This window comes from Canis lupus, chromosome 36 (genome assembly GCF_048164855.1).
Source record: "Canis lupus baileyi chromosome 36, mCanLup2.hap1, whole genome shotgun sequence".
Taxonomy (NCBI): Eukaryota; Metazoa; Chordata; class Mammalia; order Carnivora; family Canidae; genus Canis; species Canis lupus.
The window spans coordinates 22,246,040-22,264,017 of NC_132873.1; the positions used below are offsets into that span (position 1 = coordinate 22,246,040).

General features: G+C 37.7%; 1 protein-coding gene across 5 annotated transcripts in view; it reads left to right on the forward strand.

Moving 5' to 3' along the window:
* The window catches only part of SATB2 (SATB homeobox 2), a 288,389-nt gene that overhangs the window by 202,826 nt on the left and 67,585 nt on the right, over nucleotides 1-17,978 (forward strand). For all 5 annotated transcript variants that reach the window (XM_072813436.1, XM_072813439.1, XM_072813437.1 and 2 more), the window contains one exon: nucleotides 9,709-10,181. In XM_072813436.1, the coding sequence (XP_072669537.1) occupies nucleotides 9,709-10,181 (473 nt within the window). The remainder of the gene's footprint in view (nucleotides 1-9,708; nucleotides 10,182-17,978) is intronic.

Sequence of the window (17,978 nt, forward strand, 5' to 3'; positions counted from 1 at the left end):
GATTCCAGGACCTTGAGATCATGACTTAAGCCAAAGGCGGCAGATGCTCAACTGCTGAGCAACCCAGGTTGCCCTCAAAATGCATTTTAAATTATAGGCTGATATTACAGGCCCATCTATGTGTAGCAAACAGTTAAACTGTCTGAAGCAAATCAGAGTGGATTTTAAGATTTTAAAGATTTTAAAATTTTATTTTAAGATTTTATTTATTTGTTCGTGAGAGACACAGAGGGAGAAGCAGGCTCCATGCAGGGAGCCCAGCGTGGGACTCGATCCCGGGTCTCCAGGATCACGCCCTGGGCTGAAGGCGGCACTAAACCGCTGAGCCACCCAGACTGCCCAGAGTGGAGTATTTTATTTATTTTTTAATATTTTATTTATTTATTCATGATAGAAAGAGAGAAGCAGAGACACAGGCAAAGGGAGAAGCAGGCTCCATGGTGGGAGCCCGACACAGGACTCGATCCCAGGACTCCAGGATCATGCCCTGGGCCAAAGGCAGGTGCTAAACCACTGAGCCACCCAGGGATCCCCGAGTGGAGTATTTTAAGCTAATACTCTTCAGTACTGTATCTCTAGGGGTTGGGATCATTTCTGGCACATAATAGTTGATTAATAAGTTGCCATAGGAATTAAAACAATAAACAAATGTGAAGAATCCTGCTTTAGTGATTAGCCACTTCCATTGTTGAGGAATCATTGATTTCATCACTTTTTAGAACTGACCAGCTTTTTCAATCTATCATATCAGAAAAGTTTACAAGGCATATGGTGGAGGCATCAGGTTGCACCCTCCCTGTTCAGATAACCCATCTGTCTTCATGTCACCGAGGGGTGCACATGTGTCATGCACGCATGCACATAAAATAGAAGGCAGGACTTTTCTGTAGGAGAGTAGATTAGTCCTGACTCAAATACTAAAATTAATAATAACCACATTCCCTAAATTGAGCATTTTAGCCTTTTTGGAATAAAGGCTATAAGGTCCTAAAAATGTAGGTTTAAATGTGATTTTTCCTTTAATAGGTATGTGACATTATTTTTTTCTGAGCTTCTGCTTCTTCAATAAAGTGGCCATAATAAAATCTATGTCTTACTATTTTGAGAGTTCAATGACAATGATATGGGCAGGGTTTAGCTCCATGTCTCAACTACAGTATAAATGGCAGGGCTTCATGTTAACCAGAAATGCCAATATGTTTTAAAAGAGGTATATGAGCAAGACAGTTATGAGAATTTCTGCACTTACAAAAAGCATTTTTCTCTAAAGAAGATCCATTAAGTATTTGTGACATATGTGTAGGCCCTGAAAAGTTAACTTTGGGAAATGGAGAGAAAGAGAAAAAAACTAGTTTTTACTGGTCATGCGGTTTATTTATTATGCTTATGATGCTTAGTGCCAGCAGCCCTAATCAATTCGAATATTCCTAAATATTTATCTACATTTGGACAACTATTTGACCTTGAACAAATTATCTGATTTCTCTGGTAGCAGATGGGATCATTGTCTTTAACATTGGGCTCCCAAGTTTTTGGGGCTAAGGGTTGGGGAGCAAGGAATTCAGGAGAAGATCTGAAAATCCAAGGCAATGATATCACGAATATCTTTTTGTCTATCCTCGAAGGTTTGGGTACCCATTCGAAATTACCAGTTTGATTGGCAACTTTCCTAAGAGTGCCAGAGGCAAACCTGTATCATACCTTTGTGGAATCACTTCCAGAGTATTTTTTGAGTTGAAGGAGTCACACAGAGAAACTCTGCTATCTTCTCCTCCCCGGCTTTGGCTTATATTCTCTTATCCAGGGTTTCCAAGAGAGGTTCTAGGGAATACTAGAGTGTTATCTTATTAAGGAATCCATTAGCACTCATTCATGCTAATCCATTTACATTTGCATAAGCATCTTAATGGTTTAAGGAAAAATCCAGGCCAGAAATTCCAGAAATTTCTTATTGCAAAGCCTTTTACCCAATTCATTGCTCTCCACAGCTTTCTAAGTATGGACAGACCCTAGGGCTTATTTCACAAAAGCAACTGTGTTAAGGTTTGCATTAAAACACTAGGTTTATAGTCTTGGAAAATTTGTCAGTCTTTTAAGCGTATTGCTAGATAAACCTGCAAGAACAATATTACATCTACTGTGAGTGTCCCTACATAAACTATTATTTTTGTTGCAGTGGGGAGTTTTGCAAAGAGAGATGTCTTAGGAAAGTCTTAAATTCTTGACAAAGAATCAAGAAGCAGAAGTAGATATTTTGAGAAAGGAAATTGTTTTTGAAAATCCAAGCAGCAATACTCTTTAATAAAGATACTATTAAAAGTATCTTGGAAGGTTGCTTTAAAACCAATTTACAATCCTCCCTGTTTTACAGGTAATTCCAAAATCACCCAGGAGGTTAGGACCTCAGCCCTTAAAAGTCCTAGTTGGCTCTTTCTACCTACCCTATGCCATCTTACTGCGATTGGCGGGCATCTGATGTGTGCCAATTAGACACTTCTCCTTTTGCACTTAAATTCTCCTCAGAAAGTATATTTTGGGGCATTGGAGCATATTTTGAGTACTGAAATTTTAGTAGGTTTATTTTACATAGCATCTACAGCATAATAAAAACACATAATAAAAACAATGAAATCCAATTGAGAAAAGCATTAAAGAGGAAAAATTATGTTTTTGTTTTTTTTTTTAAGTGTGGACATTTTGATGCCTACTCCTTCTTTCCCTGGGAAATAAAAATAAGACATTAAACATTTGTTTTTTTAAAAAAATGTAGGATATCTCCCTTGGTTTTTTTGGTTGATATAAATGTATACACTTAAAGCTTATTTTATTCCTTAAGGGATTTTTGTTTCTATTTTTATTCATAATAACTTTTGAAACTTAAAGCTGGATTTGTGTGACATTTTTATAAATTTAATTTCAAGAGTTGTGAGATTATATCATTTTATTTCACATCTATTCTGTGTCTTAATTTGAAGGTCGGAATGTGAACAACTAAGTCTCATTTGGAGAAACTGAATAACAACATATCCCTGTATATACCATGAGGCATGTGATTCTATATTGATAATGAGTTCTTTGAAAGTATAGGATTTATTTTTAAAAGTGATATGATGTAACATGGCATAGTTACTTGAAAAAAGAAAAAGATTGCAGTTCTTTAGGTGACCTTTGAGAGAAATAGCAGACATTTGTCAGAGTGTCTTAATCAGGAAGTTTTGAAACTGGAAAGCCTATTCTGTTAATCATAATTATACAGATATTTTCTGAAATTTATAATAGCGCTTTGACAAAGATCTTTCACATAGATACTAATCATCTAACCTTTACTCATACAATTCTGAGATAATAATATTTTCCCTAGGGTAAGACTGAGGTTTAGAGGATCTCCAACTTGCCCAAGGAGGCCTCACGACTAATAAGAGGTACAATGCAGATTCGAGTACTGTTTTCTAGTATCAGATCCAATCAATGCTCCTTCACTATAATGTGATCATCAACAAAAACTAAAAATTTATCACATACGTTTTTAAATGCTTTTACATGTATAACATAGTGAATGTTAAGATTAGAGAAAAACAGACAACTGGCTTTGACAGTTAATGTGTCTGATAATAGTCTCAAAAGACAACAATGTAAGAGGGTCTGGGTGGTTCAGTTGATTGAGTGCCTGACTCTGGATTTCAGCTCAGGGGCCTGATCTCAGGTTTGTGAAATCCAGCCCCACATTGGGTTCATGCTCACTCAGCAGGAAGTCTGCTTGACAGTCCCCCTCAGCTCCTCTTTCTGCTTGTGTACATGTATATGTGAGCAAGTGTTCGCACGTGCGCTCTCTCTCTTTCTCTCTATTACATAAATAAATCTTAAAAACAACAACATAAAAGCAAAGAAAATATAGAACAGTGATTCTCAAACTTTAGTGTACATAAAAAGTACCTGATAGCTATCTGTAGAATTTCAAAAGACAATCAATAAAAACAAAGATGATGCTCAAACTTTAGTGTACATCAGAATCATTGGAATTTTAGTGTACATAAGAACTCTAAGGGGGGCACCTGCGTGGCTCAGTCGGTTAAGTGTCTGCTTTCAGCTCAGGTCATGATCCCAGGGCCCTGGGATCCAGCCCCGCATAGGGCTCCCTGCTCCGTGGGGAGTCTGCTTCTCCTGCTCCCTGCTGCTCCTGCTTGTGTTCTTTCTCTCTGTCAAATAAAGAAATAAAATCTTTAACAAAAATAAGAAAGAAAGAACTCTAAGACATTCTGATTTGGAGCTAATGAACTTATGTTTCTAATAGTCTTACAGGTGATAGGAATTTTGATGGTTCAAGGACTGTACTCTATCTGACATAGCACAGACCTGAAATGTACAATATGCATATAAGTATATAGCAGGAATTTGTGATAATTAAGATAAATACTTGACTTCCTGGATGTACTGTAAAATTGCCTGAAATAAAATGAGATTTTTGCACCAAATATCTTTTAATTATATGCAGATTAATCCCTGGGGAGGAGTGTGACTTTCTTGTCTATGAACAACCAACCGTAACCAGCAATCATGGCCACTAAATAGCTAATGGTCATAGGGTGCTCTGTGAACTCACAAAGGCTTTAGGAGCCCCCTGCAATTCTAAAGCAGGGGTACAAAGGCCTCTCTTACTTTAGAGTTAAATACAATCTCAGAAGCTCAGAGAGTGGTTAAATAATAGTTTCCCATTTCCTGAAGTTTTCACTCATTCCCGGAAAGTTCAGAGGAATCTGTTAAGATAGCCTGGACCTCTTGAGTTTCTCAGAAACATGAGTAGACTCCAGATCTGAACTCACCTGCAAGTCCCCTGGACTAAGACCCTTTCCCAGACGTTAGAAAAGCTACAGAAAGCCTCAGCTACTAGGCATAAAAATATTTCAGCCCCAGTTGTCCTGATGGTTCCTCAAACCACATCCCATTTGGAAACTTGAACTTGAAGCTGGAGACATCATTCCTTCCCAACCCCACAAGTCGCCTTCAGGACTTTATCAACAGTAGAATCAAATTCATTGTGAATTAAATTGTAGCTCTGATTCAAAGCCCTGGAAATTGTGTTTTTTATGTCTCTTTGATAAGTAAGCATTTTGGCTTTATTAAGATTTTTTTGGTTGTGAATATGACCATTGCTTTCATCATTAGAGGTAGGGCTACCATATATTCTTCACTTTTTTCAGGATTTCTTTTTCATGGCTGAATATTGCTGGATTCTCAGAGTCAAGGTGTGGTCTTTGGATTTGATTTAGTTTAAGACAGACTTACTATTACGTTTTTTGTTAGAGTGAAAAAGCAAAACACAATATCAGGCACTACTGTTAGGTCTACATTTCAGCCATTTTGATCACTTTCAAATGAATTTACAAAGAAAGAAAGAGAAGTAGGAAGGGGAGAAAGAAGGAAAGAAAGAAAAGAAAAAAGAAATAATGAACATAGAAGCTCAATTTTTAGACGGAGTCTAGTACACTGTTATGCTTCTCTCTTTTTTAAAAGCATTTGTCTTTTACCTGCTGTGACTTTGGAGTCTAAACTATTATTCTGATATCTTTATGAGAGTGGTAGCAGAAAAAAAAATGAAAAAGATTTTCAAGTTTGGCAAAATCTGTTCAAATTGTTACTGAAACCATGTACTGCTTTGGTTGGTGGAAATGCAGCCTATTGATGAGCATTTGATTTTTAGGCATTCTTAAAAAGTCAGGATGATGATTTTTTTCTTTCTTTCTTCATTTTTAGGAAGTCAAGAATTTGACTTTTATTGGTAGAGCTGTCAGACACTGAAAAACAGTGACAAAGAATCTTCATATCTTCATTTGACCAAACTATAGTCAGGCTTCTAAATTTTCTCCATGGTTCATCTCTGCACTTCTTGTAAAACTCAGTTTCAGCAAGAACCCTGCTAAGTCAATTTAACTTGAACACCCCCCCCCCCCGCCCCCTGCCGCTGCCACCATATCTGATCACCCCTCGATTATCTGATCAGGTTCTTCATCTTCCACCATCCCCCCAGGTGATGTTTGATTACTCTGTCCTGTCTTCAGCAAAGAATCCTGTTAGGTCAGGTAGCCAGATACTCCCCCCACCCGGGGCCCCGATGTTTCCTCTTAATGATTAGTGGAAAATCATACCGACCCCTACCTTGCTCTTTGGCTGTAAATTCCCATGAGTTCATGCTGTATCTGGAGTTGAGGACAATCTCTCCCCCAACCATAAAATCCCATTACAGGGGTCTCTATACCTTTTGCAATGGTCCCGGATAAGGTCTGCCTTAACCATCTTTAAAGAATATTGTTGAATATTTTCTTCTTTAACAACTTAAGAGATATCTTTAGTCCTATACACAGTATCTGGTTTTCAGATATGTTTTGTTTGTGGTGTTTGTTGTGTTTTGCAAATGGAATTAGTTGCCAATACTTGAAAAACTGGTACTATCATATAATAATCCAGATTTTCCATTTTCTTGAAAAAACATCTGAAGAAATGACAATATGAGAAAGAAACAGCCTGGCCGAGGCAAGGTAGTGGCTGCTTCTTTTGGGCTGGCAGGCTTTCTCTTACTCTCCTATCTCTTCAGCTGGTTTTGCTGGCTTTTGCTCTCTTCCTAGAGGTGTGGCATTTGCCTTTGCAATTCCTTCATTATGGCTTTCTAAGTAGTTAGTACTTCTTGGTATTATTATATGTTCTTAAGGATACTTCCACAGCCCCTATTTTTAAGTATATGAATTTATTTTTTTTATTTTTTTTTTAAAGATTTTATTTATTTATTCATGATAGCCACACAGAGAGAGACAGAGAGGCAGAGACACAGGCAGAGGGAAAAGCAGGCTCCATGCAGGGAGCCCGACATGGGATTCGATCCCGGGTCTCCAGGATCGCGCCCCGGGCCAAAGGCAGGCGCCAAACCGCTGTGCCACCCAGGGATCCCTAAGTATATGAATTTATAAGGGTCTGAGAACTAAGAACATACTATGTATAAATCTTAAAGGAATATGGAGTGACGTTATTCTGATTCTTATTGCACCAATTCATATAGGTTTCTTGGAGCTCTGACGTTAATGCTTAATTGTGTGAAAAATTATGACTAGATCTATGAATAGAAATCTTTATTAATGATGTGATTTAGATACATTTCTTTTTTTAAAGATTTATTTGGGGGGCAGGGGAGAAAGAGACTCCCCGGTGAGCAGGGAGCCCGATGCAGGGCTCGATCCCAGGACCCTGAGATCATGACCTGAGCTGAAGGCAGATACTTAACCGATTGAGCCACCCAGGTGCCCTATTTCAAGGAAGTATTTCAAGGAAATGACTCACTCAAAGTATAATAAAACCACTGAAAAATGAAAATACCAACATTTTGGAAAATTAGCTTTCAATCAAAGGATGCGTGCTATAAAAAGATGGTTCTATATTTTTTTAAGTAGAAAAAGAAATGGATAAAACTTTTATGTCTTAAGTGTTTGAATATGCTTTTATTTTGGCTGAATTAAAAAGGAATTAAACAAATAAAAGTGGACCAAGTGTCTAGTAAGTGCCAAGTATTCCTATCTATAAAGTACAACTTTACTCCAGATGCAGCATGCAGCTCCTCTACTTCTCTCAGTCGGGGAGTCATAATAGTCATTCCTGTTGTATTGAAACTGTGTTATGTAGCCTTTTGAAGGCTCTCCATTTGCTTGGTGTGATTGTAAGATTGTATACCTTAAATTTGATTAATACAATGACTGAAAAATGTTTGCATTGAGAGGATAAGATTAAAATAATTTGCTCTCCTTGAACCTTGTAAAAGAAAGGTAAATACAACTAAATGAATTACATTGAAAGGATTAAGTTAGAAATTGAGCCTTTCAAGAAATCTGAGGTAAACTTATTTGGGGGTTCATGGGAAAGTTAAGCATTCATTTTGTTTTCTAAGCAAAGCAGAAATACTAGATATGTTTGAATATAAAGTGATCCCAGGACACTAATGTTTATCTATTTTCCCAGTGAGAAATATATAAAACTATAAGACATATGGATAAAATGGTCAAATATTTACTTACATTTTAATTAACAATGAATTAACTTCCATGTATATATTTTAATATCACATATTACATAAAATGTTAATTAGAAATGCTATTTTTCTCCACTTTTAAAGTTAATTTTTTGATTGATTTTATCAAAATTCCTCACGTGTGATTTGGCACTTGTGTCTTTGCATTATAAAACCCTGTATTTGGAGTCACTTAACCCAGTTTTCTAGGACACACTGTTTCTGCTTAAGTTTTTTTTTTTTTGAGACTTCAGACTTTTCTGTTACAAATATGATCCTGCCATTGTAAACCTTGTGCCAAACTACAGCATCATTTGCATAATAGTGGGACAGTTATTTTTAAAATATGTCATATGGGTGACTACTTTTGATTTCTTGATCTTTAAAGTTATCTTAATAGGCTTTTGCATGAACATATCCAACATTTGCAATTTTAAGAAATAATTACTAAGTCTGTTTGGAATTTTTGCTTTAAAGAACAGATTTTGTTGGAGCACCTGGGTGGCTCAGTTGGTTAAGTGTCCTACTTTTGATTTCAGCTCAGGTCATGATCTCAGGGTCATGAGATCAAGCCCAGCATCCAGCATTGGACTCTGCACTCACTCAGAGTCTGCTTAAGATTCTCTTTCTCTCTCTCTCTCTGCTACTCCCCCTGCCCCCACAGATAAGTAAATATATCTTTTTTAAAAGCCCAGATTTTGTTAAATTACATCTGTAAGGGCTTAAAACTAGGAATAATGGTGGTTGTTTCAGCCTAACATGTTTTCTCCAAAGCAACCATTGTTTTACATCATAACATGATATAGAGATTTAGATAAGGATTTGACTCTGAGGTGATTTACTCTTTTCTGGGAAATATTCTTGGAGGAGGAAAAAATTTCGCCTTCTGTTTGAACGTATACGATACTTTCTTTTTCCTCTGCCAAGGCTAGTCCTTAAATCTTTACTAGTAAAGTACAGTAAAATGTAATAAGGTAGATATCTAGGGGAGAGGCATCTTATTTAATGGAAAGTCAAGGCAATGTTATTCATATTGTGAGATTTTTTTTTCTTATCCTAGTGCACATCACAATTATTAACTTTTCCATTTCTTAAAGAAATAGTCTGATAACAAAGATAACAGGTGAGTAGATAAAAGATATGCTACATGGTACACATTTTCTATGATTGTTCCCATAGTTGTATAATACTTACTGTGTGAGATTTTTTTGTTAGGAGGTAGCAGTTAATTTGGCAGGAGATGTTGTCCTTGTCATTTCCTGATAACCATGAACTACACCATTAACCACAAACTACAGAAGATGAGAACAGCTGGTGTTTTTATAACAGAGGGTGATGAGGGAGATGAGAGAGCTTGGGAATATGAGAGGATTTAGAATTTATCATGCTTAGTGGTTTCTGTCTTGGTTATTCAATAAAATGCCAGCCTTTAAGAATTTAAGAAAAATGAAGTAGTAAATATTATTACTTTCATATTACCTGTAAAAAATTGAGTCTTGTAACATTTTGCAGTTTTACTTTTACTCTGGGGCTTCCAACTTTGTAGGAAAAAACCTTATGTCATTAATATACCAAAAATATGATAATTCAGTACTACATATATTAGCAACAAATTATGCCAATGAAAATAATGATGAATTATCATTTTTATCTCTTAACAGTGGAAAGAGTGGAACGAGAAAACCTTTCAGACTATTGTGTTCTGGGCCAGCGTCCAATGCATTTACCAAATATGAACCAGCTGGCATCCTTGGGGAAAACCAACGAACAGTCTCCTCATAGCCAAATCCACCACAGTACTCCAATCCGAAACCAAGTGCCCGCATTACAGCCCATCATGAGCCCTGGTCTTCTTTCTCCCCAGCTCAGTCCACAACTTGTTAGGCAACAAATTGCCATGGCCCATCTGATAAACCAACAGATTGCTGTTAGCCGCCTCCTGGCTCACCAGCACCCTCAAGCCATCAACCAGCAGTTCCTGAACCATCCGCCCATTCCCAGAGCAGTCAAGCCAGAGCCAACCAACTCTTCTGTAGAAGTCTCTCCAGATATCTACCAGCAAGTCAGAGATGAGCTGAAGAGGGCCAGTGTGTCCCAAGCTGTCTTTGCAAGAGTGGCATTCAACCGCACACAGGTATGATTAGCATTGAACATGATAATTAGTGGTTTAGAATAATATTAAGGACAGAATTGTGACATCTTTTTTATTCCTTTGAAGAATTTTTATGACTCTCAGAGCATACAGAATTAACTAATAATCCTTATTTCTGGAAATACTGTCATCATTGATCCATATATAGCCATAATTAATTAATTTCAGTAAGGTAATGAACATCTGTGAACCTACCACCCAGCTCAGGACCCCAAATGTTACCAATGACTTGCGCCTGTGTGTTCTTCTCTTCTCCCATTTTCTCTTTCTGCTTTTCCCCAAGTATAACCCTAATCTTGAATTTTGTGGTTATCATTCACTTGTTTAAAAAAAAAATAGTTCTAAAACTATTTATCCATGTATAATCTATTATTTATCTTGTTTTTGAACTTTATGAAGAGTTTCATTGTATGTCATAATTTCTATGATTTTTTTTTTTTAGAAACCTTTCAATATATAAAAGTTAGATTTAAGTTATGGATAAATTGGTAGTAGTTAACTTATTCATTTTTTAATGTTTTGGGGTAATTGCATGCCAGTATAATACTAAATGATAAGAAGATAAACAATTTATTAATGTAGATCTTGTCTTATTGAGGCCCTCATCTCAGAGTTTTTGATTCCATAGTCTGGGTTGTGACCTAGAAATGTGCATTTGTAACAAGGTTCCAGGTGATTCTGATGCTTCTAGTCTGGGAACCATACTTTCATAACAGCTAATCTAGTGCTTATAGGAGTAACAAAAAGATAAAAGTGCTAATCTCAAGGAACTAATGATATGGTAGTTAAAAAAAGAATGTATTCATATAATGAAAGTAAAATGAGAAGTAAGGTGGATAGTGTGAGAGAATAACCATGGTTTTAGTGGATTGGAGCTCCGTGAGGAGCTGGGGATAAGAAATACTTACAGTAGGATGAATATAGTGTCTTTAAGAGGACAGTAGGTTTAAGTTTGGCCACATTACTAAATGCAAGGCAGGAAGCTAAGCTCTCTGCAGATGCAATGATGAACAAGATCATGGGCCAGCACATATGTAAACACTTGACTTGAATACTAAGTTGCTGGGGAGTTAGGCCTTGAAAGATAAATAGAATTGAACAGGCAAAGATGGAGAAGAAAGGTATTTTTGGCCAAAGGAATTAATGAGAAAAGTGCTGAGTTAGGCAAGTGTGGGAATAGTTGGTAGTTGATAGCAAAGCTAGATAATAAAACTTGAAAGGGGGGAAATAGTCCAAAAAAGGTCTTAGGGCCCTGCTAGGACCTTTGAACTTTAATAGGCCCTGGAAGCCACTTTGAAGGTCTTATGTAGGAATATGCTATGATCCAATAGTCAGAATTGGTTCTTAGGAAAATCTGCCGCCGCTTCATGTTAGCAAGAGGGTAGGAATGTCATTTAGAGAGCAGCCATTGGTGTCCAGCTAGAATGTGTAGAAATTTTGAACTAGGCTGTGGTGGTGGTGGAGTAGAGGGCACAGAGTAGAGAAGCACCATGGAGGTAAAGTTGACGGAAAGTGTAACCACCTGAATGGATGAGAGTAAATATAATGCCGAGATTTGAGCCTTGTGGGTAAGAGTACATCTGTAGTTATTTAGAGTATCAAGGAGAACTGACTGGTTGGAGTAAGGTTAAAGTGATTATTTTGGATTAGGCTGTTGTGACTCTGCAGTGCTGGGAGATTTCTTAAGTGAAGGTATGCAGAGCCATTGAAAATACAAGTCTGGTGCTAAAAAAAGTTTTCAGGGTTAGAAAATAGTTAAAGAAAGGATCTAAAGAGTTGGGGGAAGGAGAGGGAAAAACCATTACCACTGCTCTCAGCAGGAGAAGAGACAGAAGAAATGCCAGTAGAGATGGGAGCAGGTGGAGATGGAAGAAAAGGGAGGCAGTAGTGAGAGTACAGAGAACACGAGTAGAGAGTTTCCAGAAGGAGATGTGTCCATGTGTGCAAAACTAAGATGCCTGGGAGCAAGAAGCTTGAAACTACGCCATGAAATTTGGTGATTGGTTGGGAGAGACCTTTGGCAAACTAAGAGTATAATTTCATTAGACTGGAGAAGGCAGGAGCCAGAATTTAGGAATTAAGGAGTGACAAACTATTGAGAATATAGAAGCAGGAGCTGCAAATTCCTCTTTCCAGAATTTGGTGTTGAAAAGGAGGCCAGAAATGTGTTGACAGTTTGAATGGGGTAGGAAGTCAATCTGAGATAGAAGGAATTGTGAAGTAGTTTGGGATCTCAGCTGAAGTTAACAGGCGTGAACTAGGGATGGAACCAAGCACTGTGGTTTGGTAACAGTCTTCAGGAATGCCGGAACCAGGGGTGTGGGAGCAGGGAAGAAGCATGGTGGGATTGTTTGAGGTTTAGTGCTGACAGATTAGGTATGGCAGGAGACCAACAGGGTGAAATCTCTTGTTCCTTTGACTCTTAGCTAATTTTTACATTCTATTATTGACAGACTCAGTTTACATCATTTAAAAGTGAGTTTGGAGATTCACAGAGGTTTGCACACGTTCCGGATGTCACTCTGTGACTTCTTTTTGGACTCAGGGCACTCAAGCAGCATTTGTGTGCCAGATATATGAACTAGGGTTATGAAAAACTCTGGTCCTTTGGAGCAAGTCTACTGCATGTTCCCGCTACATGCAAAATGGAAGGATGCATCTTTAGCCTTTATTTTGCAGTTGTATGTGTGTGTTTTCTTTCATCTATCATCCATGTGCATGAATAGGCATTTCATAGCTAGCCAACATTTTATTGCCTGGTTATATATATATAGTTCCTTTGGCTAAGGATAAAATTGAAAGCATGGTTGGATTTTAGAATCAAATGCAATATACATTTTATCCAAATAGCATGAAGCCTTAGAGAGGACTCACAGAGAGGCCAGACAAAAGACAGACCATGTTAGTGTGAGGGAATGCTGGGCCATGGCCCTAGGATCCTGGAGGTCTGTCTTCTCCTGCACAATCCTTTTTGTCTATTTTTATGGATTAATGATTTTTCTTTGGCATTGCCATCGTTCAAGTGCCAAGTTATAAAAGGTCTAATTGAAGCATGGAACACATTTTATTATTTTCCTCCTGCCATTAAATTTGTAAGATGGCTACACCCAGAAAGGAACATTCACTTTCAATCAACATGAGTTTGAGTTCATGGGCCAGCCTTGAGGATATCAAATGGAAACTGCATAGGAATGTATGAGTATTTCCTTTTAAAATTCTGCTTTTAATTTGGGAAAGCTTTTCATCCCTCTGGGATCATAACCTGTTGTGTATAAAGCCCAACCTAATCAAGGTAGATGGTATTGACAGAATGACATAGTTTGAACTTAAGCCGGAGGTCAGCAGGCAGATTGTTTTTGCTGTATATACTGTAGTCACTAACAGCAGGGTTGGACAGCTGGGTTTCACCAGCGGAATCATTAAATGGAAAATATGGTGTACTATGCCCCATGAAACCAACCATGGATTTTCCAAATGTTAGGCTTTTTTTGAGTGGAATCAGACATTTATGGGTGATATAGTGATTTGCCAGCTATAATAAACAAAAATTAACTTTATAGATAATAACATAAATGAATTGCTAATCTTTGGATAGAAAAGAATCAACATTTTTTTTCCCTCAAAGCAAGCAGGATTAGGACTACTTATTTTTGATGGGTACCTAAAGCCAGTATCAATCTTGTACTTAGTTGCTTTATTGATATGTAACATACTTCAGTCCACTGAATTTTTTTTAAAGATTTTGTTTATTTATTTGAGACCGAGAGAGAGACAGTGTGTGCACGCACCCACACACGGCGGGGGTGGGGTGGGGGGTTGGGCAGAGGCAGAAGGAGAAGCAGACTCGCTGCTGAGCAGGGAGCCTGGCTGAGGCGGCTTGATTCCAGGACCCCGAGATCATGACCTGAGCTGAAGGCAGATATGTAACTGATTGAGTCTCTTTATGATCTCTATTATTAATTTATTATCAAATTCAATAAAAAGCAACTTGATTTGTCACCCTAAAGTTTGTGTTCCTGGATTTGTGCTTGATAATTGGACCAGTAACAACTAGTAATTAGGGAGGGAGGGTGTGTGTATAGGACAAAATCACGTGTATAATATTCATAAATGAAGCTACAACTGAAAATAAAAAAGGGCATCAGCCTAGTTTGTGGTGTTTAAAACTTCCAGATGAACAACTCAAATTCATAATAAGCAGCATTTGAAAATGCCACTTCTCCAAAGAGAAACTATTAATTACTTTGTATTTCTGATCCTTTGCCACTGTAAGCATATCATTTGGTGACACAAAATAACACAATTGAGGGAATAGAGCCATATTTCCAGGAGCTTACTTTTAATACACTTTTATGTTAATCAGTGTGTCTTGAGATCATGCAATGCTAGAATATCAAATCTTTAGCATGGGCATGAGAATAATGTTCTAGGTACGGGGCATAGCGGAATGTCCTATCCCGTCTGTGTCATCAGGATGATAGGAGTCTTTTTTTGTCATTATGACCTTACACACAATATATTCTGAAGGAGATAACATGCCTGGTCTGTTTTTGGTGTTCTAATTCTCTCTCACCCCTTCCTCCCCCTACTTTTACTTCTAGAAGCTAGCAACTGCTAGTCAGCTTTTCATTCAAAGCACTTTCCTCAGGCTAGTGGGTTTTGCTTTATTCACACTGGCAGAGAGCTGGAAATACTTAACCAATGTCTGATAGGGACAGGAGGCTGAAAGCCCAGCTCCCCTGCCTCCAGTAGTAGGGACAGCTCTGAAGTGTGACTCCTACTCCAAAGCTCTCTGCGGATGAGGCTAAGGCAGGGACTGCTTGGGCTTCTTCCCTTCCCTGCCCTGCCTCCCCCACTTCCTCACCAGTTTCCCTCAAAAGCACCTCCTTAATAAATCACTTACACAGGAATCTTTTATCTCAGGATGTGCTTTTCGTCTCAAATGATAGATCAACGCCACTGCTGGTCTAAAGTGGCTCTTGGTTATATCATGGGATAGTAGGGTGAGTAAAACCTACCTTCAATTTTATGCCTACTACCTTCCAAATCTAAAGTGAGATGTCACTATGGGAATAGTCTAGATATTTTTTTACTGTACTACTTTCTCTTGAAAATGTTATCCAGCTTGAATTCAATGGACTGATAGTGACATTGTCTGGATTTACTTATGGATAGCGAATGTAAGGGAGAGAAAATGAAAGAAAAAGGGAATGAGACAGAAGCGGACAATGAATTTGAAGCTCTGTGAGATCTTCCAAACCTGACTTAAATGAAAACCATCCTCCCTGAGTCTGAAAAGTGAATTATGTAATTCATGTGAGTTTCAGAGTCGCTTTGCTCCTTTGCCCTGCGCTGTCTCCAGGGCTCTGTCAGGGTGTTTGTAGGACTAATAATTTCAAGAAATAACAGGACCAGTGCCCTGTCTAGTTTCTTTTTTCTTTTCTTTCTTCCCCCTTCCCTCCTTCTCTCCCTCCTTTCTTCTTTCCGTTTTTTTTTTTTTTTAAGATTTTACCTTCATTGCTTTTGCAATTTATTTTCTCTTGCTTATATCCTGAATTTATTTAGTGTTGACATACTTTCACTTACTAGGCCTGTGGACATTAAATAAGTTGCTTGCCTGTTTACAGTGTTTACATCTATGCTTTTTGACAGTTTGATTATGAATTCTAACCACTAGTATTCTTTTGTCCCATGTCACTTGATGGACTTAAAAAAATTAATCAGAGGCTTGTGACACTGAAAAGGTTTATGACAGTATCTTAAAAGTCTTAATATTAGCAAGGAATGGTTGTGGGATGCCCACTGACCTATAATAAGGATGGTTTCATAAAATATGTACAGTGAATCTTCCTTAATAGATAAACTATTCTCTAATTTATTTAAAAATCCAACGACCTACATATTCATATGTTCAGAAATCCCCCATTTACTAACATTGTTTCTCCTCTGAGACCTTCCATCTGAGCAAATCTGTTAAATGAAGTAGAGGAAGCTTTGATCCAAACTAGGCTAAATCCATTGGAACGGATGCCCTGCCACGTGTGAATGGGAGCATTGGAATGCCAGAAAAGGGAAATTAGGTGTGATCCACGTCCGCTCTCTGCACCACCATCCCCTTACCTTGATGATAGGGTTCAGGAAACACTCTTACACAAGGAATCAGCAATAAGAAGTTTCTACAGTTTGAAAATGAACTTTTGCCACATTCATTATTTATATAAAAGAATTATTTTTCTTTTTCCTCTAGCGGATTACATCATAACTCAGAAAGTTCAGGTCCATTTTCTGTTTCAGGTAGTTCTCCTGAGCCAATTCTTGGAAACATGTTTTCAGTGAAGCACAGATGTGCTTCACAAAATGTGCTATTCTGTAACAGTAGGCCTCTAATTTGGTATCTTGCTCCTTCTTCAGTTTGATGCAAAAGTCACCAACTTACACAATTTGCAACCTTTTCGTCAGACACCTTGCTTGAGAAAGTTGTTCGTCATCGTCTTATCTGACAGAGAAAAGGATTTTAGAAATTTCCCAATTCCTTTGGGAAATCATTTGGTTGACCTGTCCTTATTTGACTACTTTTTATTTTTTATGAGACTTTGCAAAGAATCTGCTGTTTACTCATCAAAGCCACATCATTTTAAGAAACTTAAGGCCAGGGTCATAAATGCAGTTTTATGAAGTGACTCAGCAACTGGAGAATGTTTTCAACAGATTGGAAAATTAGATTGAATGATGTATCAGGAGAGTTGGCAGTAAGGTCAAGGGCTAGAAATGTACATGTCTGTATGAAATGACATGGATTTTACTTTTATGCTTTATTGGCACCATGTATCTAGTATTTACACCTATGTTATTAAGGCTAAAAATGTCTAAGGACTTGCTAAACATTATATTTTGAAGTGGCACGGTTAGGAAGAGATAATGTAGCAACAACGTGAACATTTTAGCAACCAAAATATTTGGAAATCTGAACTTACGTGCGTTACCAGTCAATTTGGGGGAGAAGAAAGTCTTGTGTTTGATTTATACATATTGTTAGCCAAAGATGGGCTTGATTTAATTACACATACAGTTTACGTTTGTAGAAAACTTGACCCCCAAGGTATTCAGAATTATTTCTCGGCCAGCCTTTGGTCCCAGCCATCATTATTTCTTACTATGCGATGGAGATATGGGCGCTCAGCAAGTCATACAGGAATAGAACACAATGTAAACCCAGGGGTCTTGACTCCATGGTCCAGTGAGCTGGTTATAAAATGACAAGGAAACCTGTGAGAAAAAGGAAGTCCATCCACTGAAAGATGGCCTGTAAATATGAAATGCTGCAGATCAGCCATGAACATGTTATTGGGTTTTGAAGCAAATAATACACCCTCTTTTGATTTCAACATTAAATTAATAAAGTAGGAAAAGATGGCCCTGCTTGCTTCATAAAATAGGCAATCTTTCATTTCAGAACCACTGGCTTGAATTCATAGATTTGAAGATTATAATAATATTAATATCTATCAGGATAGCAGTGTCTCAGAGTTATTAGATGGCTTAAGGATGGCCTCTAGCTAGTGGTCTCACTTCAGTTTCTCTTGTACATATAAAAACTATCATTAATTAGCACCTTTTGGGCAATTCCAGCCAAAAAGGATGGAGGAGATACTGGCTTTGTGCTCTGGGTAGACAGATGGTTGACTCAGTAGCTGTCAAACATATATAACCCTCTCCTCATTCCCAAATCTACTTGGAATAGAAAGTTTTGTGAAGGAGAATATATAAAGACATCCCCCC